Here is a 26,487-nt window from a genome sequence, read left to right as displayed (position 1 = left end):
ATACCATAAAAAACAACAATGGTATGCCTGAGTACTTCATACTCAGTGAATGCCTCGGGGACAACAAGTGTTATGAAAATAAAGTGTAATAACATATAAAGAAATTAGTTCTGAGGATAGTGTGACACAATATGGAAACAGTTATTCAGCTTGTTTATCTCAACGAAAGACAATTATAAAAAATAGGTTATAAAGTCCTTGTCAAGTTCAAACCTCCAAATATGCCATTTAAGTTGATCATGATTATTAACAACAGTTCCATTAAAAGATAGGAATATCACACTTGCCAATACAAGCCCAAAAATCAATCATAACGAAGGGATGACCTTTGAGGTTCCCTAATCATAGCAACGCATCACACTGGAGTATGAAATTCAACGGTGGCTATCCTTCCCCTCGAATAGCTAGGCATAATCACACCCCAGGTAGCGAACCCGGAAGTGGCTACTCTTCCTCACGAATGGCTAGGCATTATCACACTAGGATCCATAGTGGCTACCCTTCCTCCCGAGTAGCTAGGCCAAACACAACAACCAGTTTCATGGCATAGAAGCCAATTCATAAGTCATTTGTAATGTAGTCACATCATCAATTGTCATTAAGGTTCATTACGCCATATTGAAAGAATAAGTCATTCCAATCAATGTTTTGGAAACGTTTAACTTCTTTACGAAAGATTTCCATGTCCTAATTCATCAATGAGAATATCATTACCAACCCTTAACCATCATTATTAAGCATCTCTTACAGAGGAAAACGTTCATAATATCATATACATATATAGGGTTTTTTACAATCTAGGTTTAATGCGGGTTTGTCCCCTCACACACATTAACTACCATTTAGACATGAATTAGAGTTCAAGAAACATAAAAAGATTACTTTTCGTTTCGTTCATTAAAGAACCTTGAATGAAATTTACACTTCCAACAATAATTTCAGAAAAGTGATTTTCATCCAAAATAAGCTTTCAAAAGAGAGACATACCTTAATTATGCTTTACGTATCTTAACAATTCACTTTCTTAGCAAAGAACACGCAAAACCCTAGCTTGAGTCACTTTGAGAATGATTACTTTGCAAACCCTAGGTTTTTGTTACAAGAATTATGTTAAGAATCATGGGTTTGATGCTAGGATTGATTAATAATGATAAAGATGTTCTTACCTTTGAGCTGAAGACTTGGAGGAATGGTTTTCACTCTTAGGGTTTTTCAGAAAGTGGAGGAATAAACAAAACAAGTGCCTTATTTATATTTTTTTGGTGAAAACGAGCCGAAGGACGCCACCGAAGGACAGGCCGTCCTTCGTGTTACAGACCGTCCTTTAGCAAAAATTTCCAAAGAGTTTTGTGATTTTTGAGGTGTTACGGTGCAGTGTTACGGCCCGTAACACGTGTTACGGTCCGTAACGTCTCACCGCAACACAGGCCAAATTTCCAGAATGTTTTGCATCCAGACAAGTTTAAGTAAAACGGGTATAACTTTTGGTACGTAACTTTACTTGGGCTGGGAGACCTAGCATTGGAAAGCTATTTCAAAGATCTACAACTTTCATCTAGGAAGTATTTCCAAATTCTTAACAAATTTTCATGAAAATCGCCTAGAAGACAGACCTCCCAAAACTTAGGCGAGATTAAGAGCCTTTAAGAACTTCACTAGTTGGTTTGACTTCAAAACAACTACCTTCCACCCGAATTCATCAAGAATGGATTCATATAGATAAAATATCATCTTAACATTAGATTTTTACACATTCACACCTAGTTCAAGTTTACGAGGTGTTACATTATCCCCTCCTTAAGATCATTCGTCCCCGAATGAGAATCGTATTCTAGGAAGGTCACTAACCACCATGAATTTTAACCACACAATCACCTTGCGAATGAATAGCTCGAAAGTTAACTCATACCTAAAATAGGGAACAAGTGAGGATATCTCTTCTTCATGTCCTCTTCCGTTTCCCAAGTAGCTTTCTCAGTATTATGATTTCGCCACAACACTTTAACCGACGCAACATCCTTTATTCTCAACCTTCTAACTTGGCGATCCAAAATCTGAACTGGTTCTTCTTCATAAGACAAAGATTCATCAATCTCAACCTCTTCATAGTTCAACACATGAGAAGGATCAGGTTTATACAACCTCAACATCGAAATGTGAAACACCGGATGAACCGTTGATATCTTAGCCGGTAATCTTTCCTCATAAGTTACATTCCCAACTCTTCTAGTAATCTCATAAGGACCAATATAGCGAGGACTAAGCTTGCCCTTTCTGCCAAAACGCATTACCCCCTTCATAGTGACACTTTCAAGAAAACCTTGTCACCAACAACAAATTTCAATTCCCTACGCCTCATGTCCGTATAAGACTTTTGTCTACTCTGAGCGGTCTTCAATCGTTGCACAATAAGATTTACCTTTTCAATCGCCTCATGAACTGAATCAGGCCCCATAATTCTACTTCGGTGGGTTCAAACCACCCAATTAGAGATCTGCAACGCCTCCCATAAAGAGCCTCATAAGAGGCCATTTGAATACTCGCCTGATAACTATTGTTGTAAGCGAATTCCACTAGAGGTAGGTATTCATCCCAACTTCCTCCAAAATCAATTGCACAAGCATGCAACATATCCTCTAAAGTCTGAATAGTCCTCTCTGCTTGCCCATCAGTTTGAGGATGAAAAGCGGTACTCAAGTTCACTCTAGTACCCAAACCTTCCTGAAAAGATTTCCAAAAGTGACCAGTAAATTGCGTACCTCTGTCAGATATAATCGATGTTGGAACACTATGCAATTTAACTATCTCTTTTAGATATAACTTGGAGTACTCCGCCGCAGTATATGACGTCTTCACTGGGAGAAAATGGGCAGACTTTGTGAGTCCATCCACGATCACCCAAATCGAATCAAATTTGGCCTTTGTACGGGGTAAACCCACAACGAAATTCATATTGTTCACCTCCCACTTCCACAGTAGAATCTTGATATTTTGAGCCAGACCACCAGGTCTTTGATGTTTAGCCTTTACCTATTGACAATTAAAACACTTAGCCACAAATTTAGAAATATCGACCTTCATGCTTCTCCACTAATAGTGCTGCTTCAAGTCCTTATACATTTTGGTGGATCCCGGATGAACCGAATACTTGGAACTATGAGCTTCCATCATTAATTCTTGTCGAAGACCATCAACATCAGGAACACACAATCGTCCTTGCAACCGCAGAACACTATCACCAGTACATCAACAAAGCAAATGAAGTGTACTACCCCTTTCCACTCCATCTCGCAGCTTTGCCAAAAGTTCATCATCATATTGCTTGGATTTTATCCTTCCACTATGTCAGACCGTGATAGCGTGATTCCTACTAACTGTCACGACCCAACCGGAGGGCCGCGACGGGCACCCGGTACTACCCCACCCGGGCACCTCTTAACATACTTTCACATCACATCTAGGTGAGCCACATAGCTAAATCATACTCTCATTCATCATTTATATTAATCCCATTGGGCAACAACACATTTATATCAACATTAACAACCATGCCCAAATAAATGTACATAAGCCGACGAGGCTTGACAAAATAATATCCCAAAATATAGGCCGACAAGGCCGAACACATCTAACCATATACACATGTCTACGAGCCTCTAAGAAGAATATGTCATATCGTATAGGCGGGACAGGACCCCGCCGTGCCCATAAATATGTACACAAAAGAATCTATACCAAAAGCTGCAACTCCGAATGAAATGGAGCCCCGCTATGTAGTCCCTGAATAATAAAGATATGGATCGAGTCTGTCTCCCTGGCCACCTGCGGGCATGACGCAGCGTCCACAACAAAAGGACGTCAGTACGAAGAATGTACTGAGTATGTAAAGCATGATCAACATCAATATGAAAGCATAATAGATAACATATGAAATAGCATAAGATGGGAGATAATAGTATCATCGTCATAGCACTTACTTTCTTTCCATAGGGACATTCCATTTCTATTGCGTATCCGTGTACATACATCCATATCCGTACTCATTTACCTTTCGTATCCATTTTCGTATTCGTATTCATATTTCCATTCATACTCATATTCATATCATTTACATCTCATATACATTTCATATACATAGTCTTTACATAACATTTACATATACTTAACATATTCGTACTCATATTGATGTCATATACATAGCATTTATATAGTATACCCGACCACGAAGGTTCGGTGTTTCACATACACAGCCCTACCAAGGCTCGGTGTCATACATACGGCCCTACCAAGGCTCAGTGTTATCCGTACCCAACTGCAGTGGTGCGCGCGCATTACATATATGCATATCTACTATATTCTACCCGGCCATATAAGCTCGGTGTTTCATAATAGCCACACATAGGCACATATACATATAAGCTCATAAGCATCTTTAGCCTTTTTATTATCGTCATTCATTGCATTCTATCCTTAAAGGATTACTCGTCGTATAAGGAACTTAGTACAATCGTATCATATCGAGGGTCATAAGCTTAGTAGCTTTTAGAGCTAGGATCATTAGAGAATATCGTAGGCTCATAGAAGGATAGATTACTTAGCCAAAGAACCATGCCTTATTAAAGAAGGGTTAGCCTTACATACCTTTCCGTTCAACTATTCTATCACTTGCACGTGCTTCTTCAATGCTCACGTTTCTACCTTCATTAGAGTGCATGCTACATTAGAGAATTGATAGCTTAGCATTCCTGACTAAAGCTAGGGTAAAATTGGACAGCATATCCTTTTTTTTTTATACAAATTCCTCCATATCATATATCAACTCCCAAACATCAATAATAATATTCACAATATCATCACAATAGACTTTATTCAACTACGTTATCCTTACTTCTCAATTCACTTCAATTCATCCATATTCATGATCATATCACACAATTTCGTTCATTTATATACAAGGTCTATTCCATGCTCTCTCTCAATATCATTTATAGCATGATTATAATCATAATGTATCAAGAATCATAACTCAATCCAAACATTTACTCAAAAGTGACACTATTCCCACATTCATGACCCATTTCCTATTTCCTTATATAATCCAAGTGTTTCAACTTTCAAATACCTTAAACAACAAGGAAATGTCATAAAACTTACCTAAGATGGTGTAGGAATGAACCTTGGGTGCAAACACTTCACTTGAGAAAAACCCTAGTTTTACCTTCACTTGGATTTCTTGTTTTGGATGAACTTTAATAGGTTTCTTATGCTTGATTCACTTAGTTTGATGTAGATGATCACTAATACCTCTTGAATTTGTGTGGGAGAAATGTGCTAGAGAGTTCTAGAGAGAAGAAGTGAAATATGGAAATGAAATAATGAACTTGGTCCCCTTTTTAATAACTCAGAATTCTGATCTGTCGGGACATTATACGGACACTTATACGGTCCGTATAACTTATACGGTTCGTATAAGTGACCGTGAAATGGGACCTTCAAACTCTCTCCTTTGTGACCATTATACGGTCCGTATAAATTTATACAGTCCGTATAACTGACCGTATAATCCCACCAGTGAGGGATCTTCACTGTGATGGTTCTGCGGTCCATTATACGGTCCGTATAACATTATACGGTCCGTATAATGAGCCGTATAACCCATTAGTCCACTGATCTTGTTCTCATCACTTCGTTTGATCTCCAATCCTTATGGAACCTTCTTGACACTTATTTAGCACCTCATTAACAATATAAAGGACGTTATAACTCTACCCCAAAATATCATTGAGTCATCATTAATTCGATACTCGTAAATCTTGCCCGACACATGACATATACCTTACTTTCCTTAACAACTTTCGTCTCCTACTTCCAATGTCTTTGGAAATCTTAATTAGGACCATTAAAGGCTATTTCTTACTTATCAAAACACCGTATACGTCGTACCCTTCGTTAGTCTACTCACTGTACGCTAACGAAAAATTTCCAAGGTGTAACATTCTTCCCCCCTTAAGAACATTCGTCCTCGAATGTTAAGCACTCGGAAATTCTACGAAAATTTTGCCAGAGCTTCCCCTATAATATGGCACTACCATCCTGTCACAACAACCCATAATAACAATGCCTCACAGGGCCACAACGTAATAGCAATAGAATTTGGCCACACACGACCCAAATGCATAAAAAGGAGAACATACATACCTTATGATCTTGATGTCTCATCTTGGCCCTCTTCCGGGCCGAAATAAGTGCGGATATTTGGATTTCATGATTTCTTTCGCTTCCTATGTCATCTCTTCTCGGTTATTATTTCTCCACAAAATCTTAACTGAGGCCACTTCTTTGTTTCTAAGCCTCCGTACTTGCCTATCTAATATGGCAAATGGGTATTTCTTCATAAGTTAACTTTTCTCGTCACTTGAACATCATTTCTCGGGACGATCCTAGTAGGATCTCCAACATATTTACGAAGCATCGAGACATGGAAAACTTGAAGAACTGACTCCAAATCTGGAGGTAGATCTAATTCGTAAGCCACTTGGCCTACTCTGTGCACAATCTCATAAGGCCCAATGTATCGGGGACTCAACTTCCCCTTTTTGCCAAATCTCATAACGCCCTTTATCGGTGACACTTTCAAGAATACCCAATCTTTAAATTGGAACTCTAAGTCCCTTCGACGATTATCCGTATAGGATTTTTGACGACTTTGGGCCGCTAACAACCGATCTTGTATAAGCTTAACTTTCTCTATGGCTCGCTGTACCAAGTCTGGTCCTATCAATTTAGTCTCCCCTACTTCAAACCACCCAATTGGGGATCTACACTTTCGCCCATATAAAGCCTCATACGGTGCCATTTGGATGCTAGAATGGTAACTATTATTATAAGCAAAATCAATGAGTGGCAAGTGATCATCCCAATTACCTCCAAAATCTAACATACATGCCCGTAACATATCCTCAAGAGTCTGAATGGTATGTTCAGCTTGTCCATCAGTCTGTGGATGAAATGCCGTGCTAAGGTTCACATGAGTCCCCAAACTCTCTTGGAAGGACTTCCAGAAATTAGCCATAAATTGAGTTCCTCTGTTTGAGATAATAGATACTGGAACACCATGAAGTCGCACTATCTCCTTAACATAGAGCTTTGCATAATCATACACATACATACGTCGTTCTGACTGGTAAGAAATGAGCTGACTTAGTGAGTCTATCCACAATCACCCATACGGAATCATACTACATCGAGAACGGGGTAAGCCTGTAATGAAATCCATGTTAATTACTTCCCACTTCTAAGTTGGGATTTCTATAGCTTGCAACAATCCGCCCGGCTTTTGGTGCTCGATTTTCACTTGTTGACAATTGGGACATTGACCTACAAATTCCGCTATATCTTTCTTCATCCCTTTCCACCAATATATCGACTTAAGATCATGATACATTTTCGTTGCTCCGAGGTGGATAGAATAACGGGAACAATGAGCTTCTCTCAATATTTGGTGGCGTAAACCTGCCACATTAGGAACATATAATTTGCCTCGACATCGGAGAACTTCGTCTCCTGCAATCTCAAATGATGACTCCTCTTTCTAAGGGAGTGTATCTCTGTAATGCACTAGCATGGGATCTTCGTATTGTCGCTCTTTCACTTCCACTACTAGCAATATCGGCCGAATTCGAATGGTAGTTCCCCTACTTCCGAGTCCACTACTCGAACTCCTAGGCTAGCTAACCGCGGAGCTCATGAGTCATTTCTCTTTTCTCTGGTTGTACATCACACAAACTTCCCATAGATCTACCGCTAAGAGCGTCACCACAACATTTGCCTTTCGGGTGATAGGAATATCAACATCATAATCTTTTAGCAACTCCAACCATCGTCGTTGCCGCAAATTCAACTCTTTCTGCTTGAAGATATACTGAAGGCTCTTATGATCTGTGTAAATATCCACGTGAACACCATACAAATAATGTCTCCACATTTTTAATGCATGAATCACTGCAGCCAATTCAAGGTCATGGGTTGGCTAGTTCTTTTCATGCTTCCGTAATTACCTTCAAGCGTACGCAATCACCTTGCCATGTTGCATCAATACACATCCTAGGCCAATGCCTGAAGCATCACAATAAACAACATAACCTTCCAATCCCTCTGGAAGTGTTAGGACTGATGCAGAAGTCAATCTATCTTTTAGCTCTTGGAAACTACGTTCACATGCATCTGTCCATTGGAACTTTGCTAATTTCTGGGTCAGCTTTGTGAGTGGTGCAGAAATAGAAGAAAAACCTTCTATAAATCTCCTGTAATAACCTGCTAAGCCCAAAAAGCTACGAACCTCCGTAGGAGTTGTGGGCCTTAGCCAAGTCTTCACGGCCTCGATCTTTTGGCAATCTACCCGAATACCATCGGCTGAAACAATGTGCCCCAAAAATGTCACTGAGTTCAACCAGAACTCACACTTAGAAAATTTTACAAACAACTCTCAAGTTTGAAGAACTCTAAAGACAGTACGCAAATGATCCGCATGTTCTACCTTGGATCTAGAATACACCAAGATATCGTCAATGAATACAATCACAAACAAATCTAAGAAGGGCCTGAACACATCATTTATCAAATCCATAAACACTGCCGGTGCATTAGTTAGCCCAAATGACATTACCCGGAACTCAAAATGGCCATATCTTGTTCTTAAGGCTGTCTTAGGGATATCTTTCTCCCTAACTCTCACTTGATGGTACCTGGATCTTAAATCTATCTTCAAAAACAACTGGGCACCTTGTAATTGATCAAATAAGTCATCAATCCTTGGAAGAGGATATTTATTCTTAATCGTCACCTTATTCAATTGCCGGTAGTCAATGCACCTTCTCAAGGAGCCATCTTTCTTTCGGACAAACAATACAGGTGCTCCCCATGGGGATGAACTAGGCCTAATAAAGCTTTTCTCAAGTAAGTCTTTCAATTGCTCCTTCAACTCTTTTAACTCTGCGGGAGCCATTCTATAAGGAGGAATAGATATGGGCTTGTTTCCTGGCAGCACATCAATAGCAAAATCAAGCTCCCGCTCGGGAGGGAGGTCTGGAAGCTCTTCAGGGAACACATTCGAAAATTCATTCACTACAGGAACTGACTGAAGAGTCGGCGGTTCAGCTTCTACATCTTGAACCCGAACTAAATGATAAATGCAACCTTTTGTGATCATTTTCCTTGCCTTTAGATAGGAAATAAACCTACCCTTTGGTAACGCCGTATTTCCTTTCCATTCTAAAACTGGTTCTCCCGGAAATTAGAAGCGAACCATTTTCATTCTACAATCAACATTGGCGTAGCAAGAAGCCAACCAATCCATGCCCATAATAACATCAAAATCCACCATTTTTAACTCATGCAAGTCAATCATAGTATGACGATCAAAAATCATAATTACACAATTTCTATATACTCGGCTAGCTATTACCGATTCACTAACAGGTGTGGACACCTTAAAAGGTTTAATCGACTTCGGTTTGATTCTAAACCGACCCGCAATATACGGAGTAATATATGACAATGTGGAGCCGGGATCTATCAAAGCATATACATCATGAGAAAATACCGATAATATACCTGTGACCACATCGGGAGTAGACTCGAGATCTTGGCCTCCAGCCAAAGCATATATACGGTGCTGAGGACCGCAAGAATCGGGGACTCTCCCTCGCTCTACCATGGCCGACCATGCGGCGATGTGAACCCGGCCCCATAGGCGTATAGAAGATGAAGATCCGGCTATCAACCCTGAAGGCTGGGTCCTACCTCTTCCAGCAACTGAGGGGCAATCATGCATAATATGGCTTGGCTGACCACATGAATAGCAAACCTCTAAACCCAATCTGCACTGACCCCAATGTAACTTCCTACACTAGGAGCATCGTGGTACGGGTAGCCTCGCCTGACCCGAATCACCTCTAAACTGAGATCCCGAAAAGCTCTAATTCGGATCGGGATGAGTAGATCTATCAAATCTCTAGCCTGAAAACCGTGAAGGCGCACTAGTCATAGAATAGCCTGAATGTCTTGAAAACTGCTGTCTGTGCCCGCCTCTATACTCACTCATCGGACCCGAAGATCTAGCCCTCTTGTTATGCCATCTCTCGTGCTCACGCTCACTTCTTTGTTGTTGTAGGCTTTCTTCTAAATTCTGAGCATGGCATGATTTTCCCTCCTTTCCCATGAATTCCCTACATTCCGGAAAACTAAGAGTCTATGTTCATGAATAGCAATATGTGATAAGAGATACATTATGAGCACGATAATGATGATGATGAGCTTAAGTTTAAAGATTCTAGAGTTCATGATATGTTGCTTCTACAAAGCTAATGATGTTAACTATGATCCATTCATGTTGTTTATTGTATACACTCACCTTACATGCTAATTCCTTCAAGGTGAGGCAGAATGCCTATAAATGCTCCATAATGGAATCGGGGGTTTACGACCTTATGTCACCACGATAAAGTATAGTTGTCTTTGAGTTTCTATGCATGCATTATGATGAGTACATGATGATGATGTTACACCGCGCCTATATGGTCGGGCGATTATCGCTAACGCGGGCAACGTATACACCATGTCTAGATGGTGCGGGCGTACACCACTAGTGGGCGGTATGAGATGGTACCCGGAAGCCGGAGGTCCGGACGCGGGCTAACGATTATCACACCGTACCTATACGGTCGAGCAGCCTTATACATATATGCATACATGATATGATGATGATTATGAAGTAAGCCAAAGATACGCAATATTTCTTTTATAATTGACAATGCCGGCCATACAAAGTTGCTCCTTATTTGATGCTTCCTTATTTCATTGACGTATTATTATTGTTTATGCCTTACATACTCGCACAATGTTCGTACCGACGTCCATTTTCTTTGGACGCCGTGTTCATGCCTGGTGTACGGAGGTGATCCGACTCGTAGGAGCTATTACCGACTGAGAGCACTCCATTGTTCCGGAGGTGCCATTGATTTATTCTTTTGGTGTGTATATATATATATATATATATATATATATATATGTTTTGGGCATGACGGGGTCCTGTCCCGTCCCTATGTCTAGCACTCTAGTAGAGGCTCGTAGATACGTATGTGTGGGTAGTATGGTCTCACAGTTTCTCCTCGTATGTATATACATTATTTTGATTTTGATAGTCGAAGGGCTTATGTATATAAAGTAAATATGTTTCAAGCGAAAAATGGTTTTCCTATGATTTGAGTATAAGATTAATGAATGAATGCTTGATGTGTATGATGGGTAATGGTATGAGCGGTGCTCGGTGGTTAGCTCCGGGTACCCGTCATGGCCCGTAGTCGGGTCGTGACAAAATAAGAAAGGCATTTTTGCAAAAACGAAATTGATTTTTGAAATAAAGCTTTTTGTTTCGTAAATAAAATTGGGACTTTGTTATAAAATAGACATATGCATGCAAGTACGTTTTAAAGGAGCATATACGGAATTTTAGACCAGGGGTACAATTCATCCTTCTCCTAAAAACCAATCGCGCAAAAACATATAAAGAGTTCTTTTTCTTAAAAATCAAAACAGTCCAAATCATGCCTAATTATAAAAATTTAGGTAAGGATGTTCTTAAAGTGTATTAAACGGATTAACCCGGTCCACGTGTGACTAAACCATGAATAAAACATTATTATTCAAGTCCAAAAATAAACGAACTTTCTATCTTTTCCTATAAGAAAAACTGTTATCCTTATATATATAAGAAACTAATTATACCCGGATATCATAAATTTGAACCTAAATACCCTGTATATAAAGGGAATATATTTAACTCTTTTCAAAAATGATATGCAACATGACAAATCTTTTGCGGGAAATAAACACTAAATAAACAGTTCATGCAAATACTCACACATTGGAATTCGAAGGTCAACCGTATAGTACGGATCCTTAATACTAGGGTGCCTAACTCCTTCCCTAGGGAATTACCAAACCCTTAACTAGAACTTTGGATTAAGAAGGATTTTTCATGATGTATGAATAAACCCTTTAAAACAGGTTTTCCTAATTTACTAAAAATTAGGTGGAGACTCTTTTAAAACAAATTCCGAAAGAGCACCAACGAGTTCGAAGCATCTTTTTCGAGCGCTAACCCCGCCCGCATAAATGCGAACCATTACAAATAGCGACTCTGCTGGGGACTTAAAGGTTTAACCATAAGGGTTCCAATATAATGTGGGTATATTTTCTTTAACTGTTTATATGTTTACTTTCCCGCAATTATTTACTGTCATTGCATGCATATGATAACTCCGCCACTCCTGGCATTTATTTTACATTTTGTTCCAAAGGAGACTTCGCGGAGCACGCAGTCGTACCTTCACTAAAAATAAAATACTTCTTTTGGAACCGTTATGAGGTGGGGTTGGTTCGTGGTCGTCCAACAGCCCTGACGGTTCAGCCCCAGTTGTCCGCTTGGGTTCCCGATCTTTTGCGAAAAACCCACTCTAGTAAAACTAAGATAGAGCTAAGACAAATTCCTACTGAACTAGAGCATTCATACCTAGATGAGCTTTGGGTATCTCAGACCCACCTAAATCTCATTAAGGAAGACCACCTTGTGCTCAGACGGTCTGTAACCCGAAGATCACCGCATCTTATTTATGTGCTATGTGGAAGCATGTTTAGTGCCTATGTGATGAACCATTGGCCCTGTGGGGGTGGGGGAATCCTAACAGTGTTTTGTTTTGTAGATGGAAGGCTGCATCCGTTTTGACATAATCATCAAGGGTCCAGATTCGTTGAGGGTTTGGTGGGCATGGTTAGGGGATGCTCACAAGAAGACAATTAGCGGCAATGTAGGTCAAATGCCGAAGTGGTTTTCGATACTTCCAAGGATGTAGCATGCTGTTAAAATGGTGGACTATCAAACACATCAACATGGCTAAAGAAGTCCAATATCTTAGCAACCACAACAGGGTAGACCGTCTTCCAAACTATTGTCCAAATCTTGGTTATATGTCCAAAGAGGCATGGGCCGGATTCTTCGAAGAACTGACTAAGGGCAGAATCCAGTGGATGTTTCCTAATTTCATATCAGAAAATGTGGTGGTTCGGGGTAAGAATTGTCCCTTTATGCCATTAGCCGGGGTTCGAGGAATCCATCCTTATTATCCGTCTTGGGTTTTGAGGCAATTCGGTAAGAGGCAAGTGATACCTCAGGTAGGAAATCCTGAGCAATTAATCATTGAGCACCCGAGCATAAGATCAAGAACGCCGGGGTGATCCTTAGAGAATGGAATGGTCGCGTGAGTTGGAGTCCAGACATTTTAGCCCCAGACAGGTTCAAAGCAGGGTGTGACCTGAGGTATCATGAATGTTTATAGGGACACTTGGCTCGAGCACCTATCCTAAGGCCCGCACCTTCTCACGGCGCCCAAGAAGAAGATCGTCTGAAAGAATGCCTGGAAAATATGGATGAACACTTAGCCCTAATTCTAGAAGAAACGGATCCGGTGATAGTCAAGATGGAGATATACCAAGCACGGCTGCGGATTCAGACCACACTTCGGAGGGTGAAGAAGGCCAAAACAGGTCGGGCCTTGACATCAGCCGCTGGAGGACCTGCTAATTTACTATTTTTTTTATCAAGTCCCTTGTCGGGTACATCATCTTTGTAATCCCTTCGGGGAAGATATTCTATTTATTATAATATGATGATTTTTTTAGGGCAATGGTTCACCTTCATATATGGCACTTTCATGATTCAATCGTTTAGGATAGCCTTAAATCAAAAAGGTTTTAGGAATGCGAGTAGCATAAATATCTGCCAAATTATATGAATGTTTGCTACGCGTTTCACATGCCTACTTGCTATGTGTGTTATCATATATTAAGGCTTGAATACATTTGATCCGATGATCTAAAACAACATACCAGAAGGAAAACCAAAAGCTTAAAACTTACCCAAATTTATCTCCATTAAAAGGTTGAATTGCCATGGCAAACCAAGGAGAAAAAGAGACGCGGACTCTGGGAGAGACAGCGAAAATATTGAGAGATAAAGTACTACAACTGGAGAAGCACCTCCAAGAGATAGGGAGGAAAATTGAAGAAGTGGACCGACTACCGGAGATGGTTGGAAACCCACATGAGGCATAACTCAAGAACAATACTACGGGAATGACCCAGAAAAAGTAAGGGAGTTAGTGCTGAACTATATACCTCAAAAGAGGAGGCCTATAACTCTAAGAGAAGGGACTTCAGGAGCTGGATCAGATCATTGGGTGACAGACCCACAAGAGGAGTCAGAGCCTCAATAGGAAGCCTCTGAACTGGTCGAGGAGGAAGAACCGGAAGAAGAAGAGAAAAATCCTTAGAATATGGAGGGGGAGGGATTAGAGCCCGTTGACATAGAGGTTGAGGAGGAAGAAGAACCATTCGAGATGTTCCCTAAGTTCGCAGAGTTTGAGAACGAGGCAAATGAAGAATCTGACTACTATGCCCCGACCGGGGTGCGGGTTCGACTTTTATGCACCATTGCCCCCAATGGTACCTGCCACCTCCACCGTGGCATCTGAGAATTTTGGCAAGGTAGGCCCTTCTGAACCTGCTTGGTGGGGAATCGCCTTCAAAACTCATTCCTCCCCATTCAGGGTAGCCCCACGGTCTGTCACCTGTAAGGAGGTGTATGAAAGGATGGTCGCCACAGGAGTGCCTTGCACCACCAGGGCTAGGCTGCTGCCGCCCGAGTTGGTGTACGCGTATAAAAGATGCCCTTTTCACCGCAACCAGGCCGGCCATGCTCTGAATGAGTGTCTAGGGTTGAGAAGAAGAATTTGTAGTCTGATCGATGATAGGATCATTGGGACTTTGTGGGGGCCACACACCCTACTAGTTCATGACCCTATCATCCCTGGAGAAGGAGTCACTGCTACCACTCAGATATGGCGGTACGATTTCACAATCTTTGAGGAATTATACGGTCGCATATTCTCGACTCTGGCTAGTCTAAGGAAGGTTAGACCAGTGGAACCTGCCCACGAACCCGCACTATTTGGGCCTAACAGGAACAAGTTTCCCTTGTATCATACAGGAGCTATGGGGCACGACATAGAAGAGTGCTATGCCTTCAAGCTCAAACTTGAACATAAGATCAGCACAAGAGAGATCTTGGTCATCTTACCACCACAGTACTAAGAAGAAAAGAGAACGAGAGAGAGAGAGAGCGAGTTCGTATGGACAGCGACTCGCAGAGCTGCATTTTTGGGTAGATAATATGTGTCCCCATTTTTGCACATAAAAAGTTACCCCCTACTCATAAATATTGTAAGGAACCTTGCCGACCTGACGTCCCTATGAAGGGATACGCGCGAAGCCCTAGCCTGGCCTGATCTGGGGATGTCTTTAGCTAGGTTTAGTTTAAAGGATATTTTGGATATATATATATATATATCCTTCTTTTGTAAAATGAACTACGATAAGGTATGATTTCCCCTAGTGGGATACGTAGGTAGTCTACGTAAGACTTGACCCCTACATAATTTAAATTATGATTCCCCTCCCCCCCCCCCCCCCCCCCCCCCCCCCAAATTTGTTTAACTTTTATAACAAGGGAGGGTTTGCCAGGGTAAGTCGGCCATAAAAGTCCATTGGACCAAGATCCACCCAAGCATCAAAAGCCCACAAACATCCGAGGCTTTAAGACAGAAGATCAAAAATGTTCAATCTTAATATATGACTTTATGTGTTATGTGCGCTTTAAATATCAATTTGTGATATCTTGTTTTATATTTTATGACTAGTAACTAACTTTATCTACTGTTGAGTTATTCTTATCTTATATAACGAGGTCGATTAGCGTAATACTGAAAGCTGGCCTACTTCACCAGATCCAAAGCCGCGTTAGCATCCCTCATAGACAAAGGCAAAGAGAAGATGACTGGTACTCCCGATAACGGAACTGAACTCGCTCTCCATGACGGAGATGCCCAAGACCCATAAGAGCTATCATCTCAAGAAGATATGATTGCAATGTTACTGACTGCCATAACGGAGCTTCAAGAAAAGGTAGCCAGGAATGAAGCCGCAAAAACAGGCAAGGACGCCTCTATGGAGGAAAGGAGGCTGTTACACCTCGAAAATTTTTCGTTAACATACAGTGAATAGACTAACGAAGGGAACGATTTATACAATGTTTTGATAAGTAAGATATAGCATTTGATGGTCCTAATTGAGATTTCAAAGATATTCGAAGTAAGAGAAGAAAGTTTGCCAAAAAAGGCAAGGTATACGTTATGTATCGGAAGAGATTTACGAGTGGCAAGTTAATGAAGGCTTAATGATGTTTTGGAGAAGAGTGATAATGTCCCTTAGATTGTTAATGAGGTGTTAAAAAAGTGTTAAGAAGGTTCCATAAGTATTGGGGATCAAACAAGTCGACGAGAATGAATTCCGGAAAGCTGGGCAACATACGATCCAACATATCAAGCCGTATAAAACATACTTTTGGACGATGTTCTCGCCGTAACGAGGACCTTCACTGGACCAAACATACGGCCAGACATATGGTCAGTATAAAAGATACAGACCGTATGTTGGTCCGCATGTCCGAGTCGGGTCAATTTTTTTTTTAGTTGATATAAGGACCCTCTCTCATTTAATTCATTTCATTTCCTCACTTCACACTTCAAGAATCCTCTAGAACCTTCTCCACTCTTCATCCACATGAACCCAAGAGAAATATATGATCAACTTCATCAAACCAACAAAAATTAAGTGTATGAAACTCATTGAAGTTCATCCAAGCCAAGAAATTTCAATGGAAGAACTAGGTTTTGCAAGAAGCAATATATTTTTCACTCAAGGATTATTCCTACACTATCTAAGGTAAGTTTTATGATCTTTTCATGTTGTTTAAGGTAATGAGAGGTTGAAAGACTTAGATGATGGAAGGAGATAGAAAATGGGTCAGAAAGATAGGAATAATGAGATTTTGTGTAGTAGTTTGGAATGAGTCATGAATATTGATATGTTATGATTGTAAGCATGATATAAGTGACATTTAGAATATGGGATAAGTATTATATGTGAGAAAACGCAATAGTGAACTATGATCATGATTATGGAGAAATTGAAGTGAAATTGAGAAATGTGGATAATGTAGATGAATGATGATTGTTGCTTATAATATTATGAATGTTATTATGGATGTTTGGAAGATAATATGGAATATGGTGAAAGTTGTATAAACAAAGGAAATGCTGCCCAATTTTCTCTAGCTTTAGTAAGCACGTTTTTATAATCGTTTAGCTAATGTTATACGAACTCCATTGAAGGTAAAGACGTGAGCATTGAAGGAGAATGATCAAGCGGTAGAATAGCTAAAAGAAAAGGTATGTGAGGCTAGTCCTTTCTTCCTAAGGCATGGATCTTATGGCATGATTTTCCCTCATTCTCCATGAATTTCCTACATTCCGAAAAAAACTAAGAGTCTATGTTCATGAATAGCCATATGAGTTAAAGATAAGAGATATTATGAGCATGATGACGATGAGCTTAAGTTCAAAGATTCTAGAGTTCACGAGATGATGTATCTACAAAGCTAATGATGTTAACTACGATCCATTGATGTTGTTTATTGTATACATCACCTTATATGCTAATTCCTTCAAGGTGAGGGATCGTTTTTGAATGCTCCATAATGGAATCGGTGTTCACGACCTTATGTCACCCCGATAAAGTATAGTTGTCTTCGAGTTCTATGTACGCATTACGACGAGTACATGATGATGATATTACATCGCACCGTATGGCTCGGCGTACACCGCGCGTGTGCAAAGGTATACACCATGTCTAGATGGCATGGTGCGTACACCACCAGCGGCGGTACGAGATGGTACCTTGACGCAAGCACGGTTATCACACCGTACCTATAAGTGCGAAAGGTGTTATACATATATGCATACATGATATGATGATTATGAAGTGTTCTAAACATGCACTAATTCTTTTATAATTGATAATACAGCAGTCGTTCCTTATTTGATGTTCCTTATTTCATTGATCTATTATTATTGTTTATGCCTAATACACACTCGCACAATGTTCGTACGACGTTTTTTTTCGGACGTCGTGTTCGTGCCCATGTAGACCGAGAGGTGATCCCGTACTCATAGGAGATATCAGCTGACTTGAGGGTACTCCATTGTTCCGGAGGTGCCATTGACTTATTTTTTTGTGTATGTACATGTATTTTGGGCACGACTGGGTCATGTCCCGTCCACATGTCTAGTACTCTAGTAAAGGCTCATAGATACGTATGTATGGGTAGTATGGTCTCACAATATCCTTATTATATATACATTATTTTGGATAGCCGGAGGGCTTATGTATATAAGGTAAATATGTTTCAAGTAGAAATGGTTCTTCTACGATAGTAAGCATGAGATTAATGAATGACCGCAAAATGAGTAATAGATCAAGGTTTGCTCACGTTAGCCCCGGTACCCATCAGCGGCCCTAGTCGGGTCGTGCGTGTGCCTCCCCTCTATTCCTTTCCCTGAGCTCACCTATGCCCGACCACTTCCCCATATACCCGTCAGGAACCATCCCACTTCCACTAAGCTCCACCAACCCGAATCATATTGGAACCTTCTACCGCACTCCTCCTCCAAGACAATACACCCGAGTCCCAGAGACCACTCACTCAGTTCCTTCTTACCAGGTTCCTCATCCTGCTCTCGTTAATTTGGCAGGCCAGTTATGTGCTCCGGCTCCACCGACTGGGCAAAACGCCACTGCCCTGCTCAACCATACCACCGACCAGGTCTCGTTCTACACTCCTAATATCCCTAGCGAATGCTCTGTGGGCATAAGGAACTATACCATTATGAAGAAATGGAAAGGGCCTGGAGAGCCGAACAGGATAAGCTGGTGTCACGACCCAACCGTTGAGCTGTGGCGAGTGCCCGACCACTACTGGTCAAGCACTTCTGCTTGCATTTACTTCTCACTGATTAACCTGGGCCCAAACTCAATCCATAACTAAGCTATACTATCTCCTGAATGATCAACACAAGAAACACCGTCTCTAGAACTCACGGCCAATGCATACATATAAACATGAATACTGAGAGTAACAACGCAAACCGATTAGGCCGCTACATATACTGTACAACAAAACAAGTGCCGACAAGGCTGCGTAACATCACGGTTACGTATCACTGTGTGCAGACCTCTATAGAATACAGGCTGTAGAAAAGACAGGACAAGGCCCTGTCATACCCATATACGTACATATCAAGATAGCATACCAAAGTGGCTAGCCTGGCCCAAAAAGAGCTGGCTGGCCGGAACTCAAAAGAAGCCCCACTGTCCGGGCCTACTCTCTTGGCCGGTTATCCGAATCAAGTGTACGAATTACATCCACAAGTATGACGTAAGTACGAGCGTAGTACCGAGTATATAAGGCATGAATATAATATAGAGGGAGATACCGAACATGAAAATAACATAATGAAAATACACGACATAACATAAGATAAGGGGAGTAACTCAGATATCCGATTGCCTCTTAAGGCGGATACCATGCATGCTTAACTTTCTTTTCATAAAAACATTTCTCATACACGTATACATTTCCAAAAGCATATCATTTTGCCGCGGAACGAACGGCCCGATCCATAAATATAATATATATATATATATATATATATATATATATATATATATATATATATATATATATATATATATATATATATATATAAGTAGCATGCATCCCTCGTGCGGGACGATATCATAATATACCAACCGATATATATATATATATATAAACACCCTCACCTTTCCCCATATCCCCCGTATACACACACACACATATATATATATATATATATATATATATATATATATATATATATATATATATATATATATATATATATATATCGTATGAGTAGACGCAAGGTCGGAACCTCGCATTATATTATGGAATAATCATCATCGCTCTATCTTACCTTGAAGGAACAATTATTATAAGGTGAGACCAACAATAATGAATAAAATTGAGAAAGTCAAGAAAATAGCTCAATATTCTCACATCATCATTGATCTCATAACTTGAGACTTTTAACCATAAAATCATCATCATCATAATCATCTCATCTTTGACATCATCATTATCATTGTAAAAACATATTCATCCCTGTTATCATAAGAGCTTACAAAATCATACATCTCTGTTTTGGAACATACGAACATTTTGGAAAACATTTATGGATCATCAGGAAAGGAGTCATGCCTTTGAGTCTTGAACTTGTAGCTTTTGAAATCAAGGCGGTCATGGAAATATATAGTTAAAAACATAACATAGGATCATGCCTTTGAAAGAAAGGGACGAGCCTTAAACATACCTGTTCAGCCTCCAACTACCTACGCTTATCCGTCCGATCCCGCAAGTCTACATATAATACTATTCATACTATGATTAGGCCCGTTGTTATATACTTATCCTAAGCCTTCAAATAAATCTTTCTATAATCTGCCGAAATTTCGGCAGCATCTCCTCTGTTTATATGCCTAGCCCAAAATTATAATTCAACAACCAACAGCAACAACAACAATACCAACATCACCCATAATATTCTCAATGTCAAAATATTTCATAAACATCCCATATGGTTTTTATCCCATATTTCCACCAACAAAATCATTTTATAATTATTTAACAGCTCCATCTCCGTAAATAAACAAAGATTAACATTAATAGTAGGAGATTCATACCTTTCTCTCAATAATATTGCTATATCTTCACTTCTCCACCTTGAGCTTAAGCCACAACGCGCCGCTATACGATTTTGCAGTCACAACTATATGCTATCCGGACCGAAATTTTGGAATTATACCTGGTTTTGGCTTAAAAGTGGGTGTTGGAAGTTTGGGGAAATTTCCAAAAGACTAGGGAGGATTTTGGGTGTGTTTGGTAGAAGAAATAAGGGGGGTGTCCCCTTTTCATAACGGTCCAGGTTTTGCCTGGACCGACTTAAAATTTGCTCAGCGCGATCACGCTGCCACGTGGCATGTTCGCGCTGAGTTGCAGGGTCTTGCCCTGCGCGTTCGCGCCACCTTCTGGCGCGTTCGCGTAGGGTTAATTTCCTGCCCTGATAGCCGATCTTAAAATGCGCATAACGTATGATTCCGTAATTGTATAAGAGCCCACGACCTACGATTGGAATGCTATTTCACTTATCTACAACTTTCATTTTTTGTGTTTTTCCAAATTCCAAACTTATAATGGAGCTTTGGCCTCTTCAAGTCAGATTATCCAAAAATATCTCCTTAAATCATCCTTTTGGAGGGCTTATGCCTATATTTGGCTTAATGGTCCTTCTTAGGACTTGCTTCACTTCCCATGTATTACTCATATAATACAATCTTTATCCTTAATCCTTGTATGACTTTACTTTTCTTTGAGCTCATACTAAGCCGTCTATGATCTTGGTAGCACGAGATTTTTTCTGGGGTGTAATATCCTTCCCCCTTTAGAAACATTCGTCCTCGAATGACGTAGTTTGTAAACCCACGACATCATCTTTGATTCCCGTAACGGTTATTCCCCCTTAGAGTCTGATTACCATGTGCTTAAACTATAAATTGGGTCGCCTTTCTCAATCTTCCTTAACTTTTATTGCACCCGCCAACTTCTTTCACTTCTTTTTCCTCATGTACATGATCAGAAATTAACTAGTATCCCACTCTCGTTCTGTTTCTATTATCGTAGTTTTGCCTTTTCATGCCATAACTACCCGTCGTTTTGCGAGTACTCCCTTTTTCTCACTCCTTGTTTCCTCTTAGTGGGCAGCTACATACTCATTTACGGTGAAAACCTTCTTTTACCCATACATTTATCTTCCTTCTAGTGCCATCTCGCTATACTTTTATACCCGTCGATCCAAAATATATGTACATCAACTTCGTTTTTAGTTCATAAGGAGGGCTCTCTAATCTTTTACATCCTTGATCACTATCTCTCTTACCCTCGACATTCCAAACGCGTTGTTATCCAACATTAATATAATAAATAGGTCATAAGGCATAGGATGAGGACATAACCTTCGAATGGACACATTTATACATATATTTTACCTAGCATATCATTTCCAAGACCTTAGCGTATATCAATATCTAAAATACGTATCATACATCATCATGGTTATATACCATTTATTATCCTTTCATACGCATCATCATATCATGACATAATCATCATCGTTAATCCGAGTTCAAACCATTGGTGGTAGCTCACAACATTTTCGAGCTCCCGCCACAACTTTTTCTTTTTTAACTTCCTTCCCTCACATCTCGCGATACAATCCGACCTTCTAGGCGCGGTTTACGGAAATTCTTACTCCATTATGACTCTCTTGTAATGTAAGTACAATTATCTTCGATTTCCTTGTATACCGCGATCACTTCATCATAGAATTATGATTGTTATTCCTTGTTGGCTTTCATAACCGTGGCATTATTATATTACATAATTGTAGTTAGGCATAACTTTACGTTGACGGTTCATATACCCCGATTGCATTAGTAATATGCCTCTCATGTTCAAGCGGATAACATTTAAGGTAGTGATCCGTGAGATGTTTTCTAATATCCGGTGGTAAAGCTCACTTTTCCATTCATAAGAGCAATGTTCTCCCTTTCTTCTTTAAAATTGCCAAACTACCAATCGTCACTTTTGTTACAATTGTCATCCCTTATGGCTACTAAAAAGTTCTTTTTTGTCATCATCCATGAAGGGAAAGAATATCCGTCGGATTCGTCATCCTCTCCATCATCCTTTGTGAATTTAGCGTGGACTAGACCTTTTTTAAACTTCTTTATTACCCTTTAGGACATTTCGCTGCATACTTAGTTACGGCGCAATTTTTCCCGAAACGAGGGATTCAAACCATGGTCTAGAAATGTTGTTGCTCTCTTGAGTTGTTTTCCATACTTTCTTCTTATACCTGCCTCATGGCATACTTATTTCCAATTCGTTTCTACTTCTTTCTGATACCTTTTTGATATGTCAATACGCCTCGAGCTAATAAATTTCTTCTTTCTGGAGCTTGGGAACGTCATAATTCCTTTCAAGTCTAATATGCTCTTCCCTCATTTTTAAGGAGGTCCTTATACACCAATAGCTTTCGAGTATCCATCATCTTTAATAATTATCTGCCGCCCTTCACGATCTTCTTAGGGTCGGAGTTCCTTCATCGTATAGTTTAACTTATCTATCTTTTTACTAGTTACCATCTTGTATTCAATTGGAATACTTATAAGGGTCATATCCAATTTTGATGCCTTCTTTTCCGTCCTTCCGTACCCTAATGTCTTTTATGACTAATGATTACCTCGGACCGTATTCTTGAACGGGGACATGTGTGATCCACTCTAGAAGTCCTTGAGAGAGATGGAGAAGTGTTCGATTATACCTTACTCTTTTTTGTTCCGACTTTGCTTATAACATCTCGAGAATTCTTCTTACCTTGAGTTCTCCTTCCATTTATGTCTATACCATACCATTTTGTCAATATTCCATACCCTTCCATCCACTACCCGTCCTTCCACTCGTTTAGCTCATTTAGTCGCAATTCTTCCTAACTACGTTAAAAATTGTGACATTTGCACTGCATCAAGGTTTTCCTAGTGTCCACCACTTTCCTCGCTCTTAGCACGAAATTCTTCTTTTCCGCTTACACTCTCACCATCCTCGTTCATCGAGCCTTTATCATGTCGTTAGTCTCGATGCTACGCCGCATTGTCTTCCATGCACGTTCCTTACATTTCATTCTATTTCCCATATGATCGAATCTCTCGGTCTTTACAGGAATTCTTGTCCCATGTCATTAATTTTCTAATCAATTTTGTCTCCCCATCCTCCTCATTCTTACCTCGATGATTGATCGGTTTCCTACAGCCAAATCGTTAAAATATCCTTTGTACCCCTGTCGTTAAAGATTTCCAGTTACTTTACTCCTAAATGCTCTCCTCCCTTCCTCATGTTATAACATTGACCCTGAAGTTCATAGAATATCCTGTCAGAGTTGCAGATCCGTTTTATTTCCAAATCACCTTGTAGGAGAGCTTTCTCCCTTTCCAAGGTGATTATGTCCGCTTGGTCGTGCCTTTATTTCTTCGATTACCTCTCAAGAATTGGGAATCCCTTAACATTGTTACCGAACTTGCTTATTCTCCCTTACTTCCCCTTCCTATTCGTGGTTACTTCCTTCTGGCCCCATTTACCAATATTTGTTCTTCTAATCCTGCACGTTCATCTCTTGTCTGTGCTACCATACCTTATTCCTTTCACATACCTACTTTCAAATTTTATCCAAATAGTCCCTTGCCTTGCCCGTCATCTCTCTTGGAAGCTTCACTCATCCTCATTTCTTACTTCTCTTTTTTTTTTCCTTTTCTCAAGACATTCTAATCTCTTTACTTTCTATATACTCACTTTGCTCTTTTTCCTGGTGTTATTGCACTAGGACTTTTCAGCTCTAACCTGTAGTAAAAATAACATCAACTTACCTTGTAACATTTGTACCATTTTTGTGACTTGAACTTCGCTACCGTGTTCGATTAATGCCTTCGTATATAGCAACATCGTTGCCGGAGACACACCCATTGGCTGGCCCACATATGGAATGTCACACACACATATATATATATATATATATATATATATATATATATATTTACTAACGCCTCTCTCGCTTACAAAGTATTTCCAAATACTATTCGAACTTATCCCAATTCTGTAGAGCCGTGATGGGCCTTCCTTCTCCTGCCGGCCTAGTCCGCCTCATTATTCTTCATGACCTTTTAGTGGTTTCTAACCACTCCGCACACTCCACCCCCCTTAGGCTACTCCAGCCTTCTCATCCGTCTCTTATGTCCGCATATGTGGACTCTCTTAGCACACTTCCACGCGGGGTCACCCATCCTAATATTTCTCTCACCCCAACACGCTTAACCTTGAAACTCTGATGAAATCCAGTGCGTTAGTGCTGGTATGATCGCATACACCTCACCGCATGGCCTTCATCACATAACCTAGAGCAAGTTGAAGTTTTTGACAGATTCCAAAACATTCTCGTAATGCATCTCCCTTCGAATTAGAAAAGATCTCTTATTCTTACGACTACACAAATACTATTTTGCCTTTTTTAATCCTCAATATTCACCGTTCATCTGTATGTATGACTACTTTTCATCCCAAAGTTCAAGATTCCCAATGGTAGCGAAAACACCTTGATCGTAGTTACTTATAAATACTTGGTTATCGGTCCCTTTAGGATTTTCGCTTGCCGCTATTAAGTAATAATCTACAACAAATGCACATACATGGGAAATTCCAATAAAGTCTCATATACCTGTAGTCGATCGGTCCTTAGTCCGATCTGGTGGACTATAAAGTGAAGTGTGCTCTCCGTCATTGTCTACCCACCATCTGTTCATCTGGCCTTCATCATCTCTCTCATCTGAGTTGGGATATGGATAATCGGGGCAACTCCCGGTTTACCAACTCGCCAAGACAGAGGCTAGAGCAATCCGTAACACTCACCCGGATAGGCCGGTCCGACGTAGTGCTCGCCACGGTGAGCGCTAGTACGGCCCTCGTGGATCTCCTCCTCTTGTGTCCCAGACGTACCCTCAGACGGGTCTGTGTCATAACTGTCCCCTGAGGGGTCCTCCTCCCTGGAAGTCAAAAACTCTGGAGGAATCATCACTGGGTCATCCGAGGGATCAGTCTCAATGGAATAACCGAGGCTCCTCCTGCTCGGTCCTGGAGCCTGAGGTCCTGGATCTACTCTGGGGGCCTTCTTAGCACCCCCACACCACTGGTGCAATCCCGTCAACTTTGCATCAAGCCATAAAATTTGAATGGCAAGGACGGGAAATCGTTAGAAAGTACCGAGAAGATATTCGTAAATATCCTTACAACATCGTGCCTACGATCGGCGGGAGCCCTCACTCGCCAAACTTTCTGGGCGTGGTGGAATATGTTGGGGCCACTCATGCGGAGCAAGAGGTCGGTAAGCCCATGCTAGTTGTCTATAGAATGATTGCCTTCCACCATGCTAAAGAACGCTTTGAAATGTGCAAAGGTTCAGGAAGAGACCCTGAGGATAACCAAGCCTGTCCCTATCCCAAAAGAAAACTACGACTTCGGTCTGGGATATATTCCTAGTGAGGGCGAGCTCACAAGGGTAATAAAAAGAGAGCCCAAAAACAGGAACTTACTCTCCAACCCGGTCCGTACCGCCATTCCTCGTAAAGATGTCGACGCTGAACGAGGAAGAAATGGATGGGAGTCTCAAGTCGCTATTCCAAGAAGAGTGATGCTACGCGATCATTGAAGAAAGCCAGGAGACACCCGGCCAGCAGCCAAGGCCCGGGGGAGGCCCCCGAAAACCGGGGGGTCCA

At 40.6% G+C, this 26,487-nt stretch overlaps 1 protein-coding gene across 1 annotated transcript in view; it reads right to left on the bottom strand.

Annotated features, from left to right (window-relative positions):
• Positions 1–1,898: 1,898 nt before the first annotated feature.
• Positions 1,899–26,487, bottom strand: part of LOC132064984 (uncharacterized) — a 28,383-nt gene continuing 3,794 nt past the window's right edge. The window contains exons 3-6 of the mRNA XM_059458180.1: positions 3,142–3,232; positions 2,962–3,030; positions 2,545–2,721; positions 1,899–2,294 (exon numbers count right to left, since the gene is read on the bottom strand). Of these exons, the coding sequence (XP_059314163.1) occupies positions 1,899–2,294; positions 2,545–2,721; positions 2,962–3,030; positions 3,142–3,232 (733 nt within the window). The remainder of the gene's footprint in view (positions 2,295–2,544; positions 2,722–2,961; positions 3,031–3,141; positions 3,233–26,487) is intronic.

Source organism: Lycium ferocissimum, chromosome 1 (genome assembly GCF_029784015.1).
Source record: "Lycium ferocissimum isolate CSIRO_LF1 chromosome 1, AGI_CSIRO_Lferr_CH_V1, whole genome shotgun sequence".
NCBI classification, from domain to species: domain Eukaryota; kingdom Viridiplantae; phylum Streptophyta; class Magnoliopsida; order Solanales; family Solanaceae; genus Lycium; species Lycium ferocissimum.
This window is presented reverse-complemented; position numbering and strand designations above follow the sequence as displayed.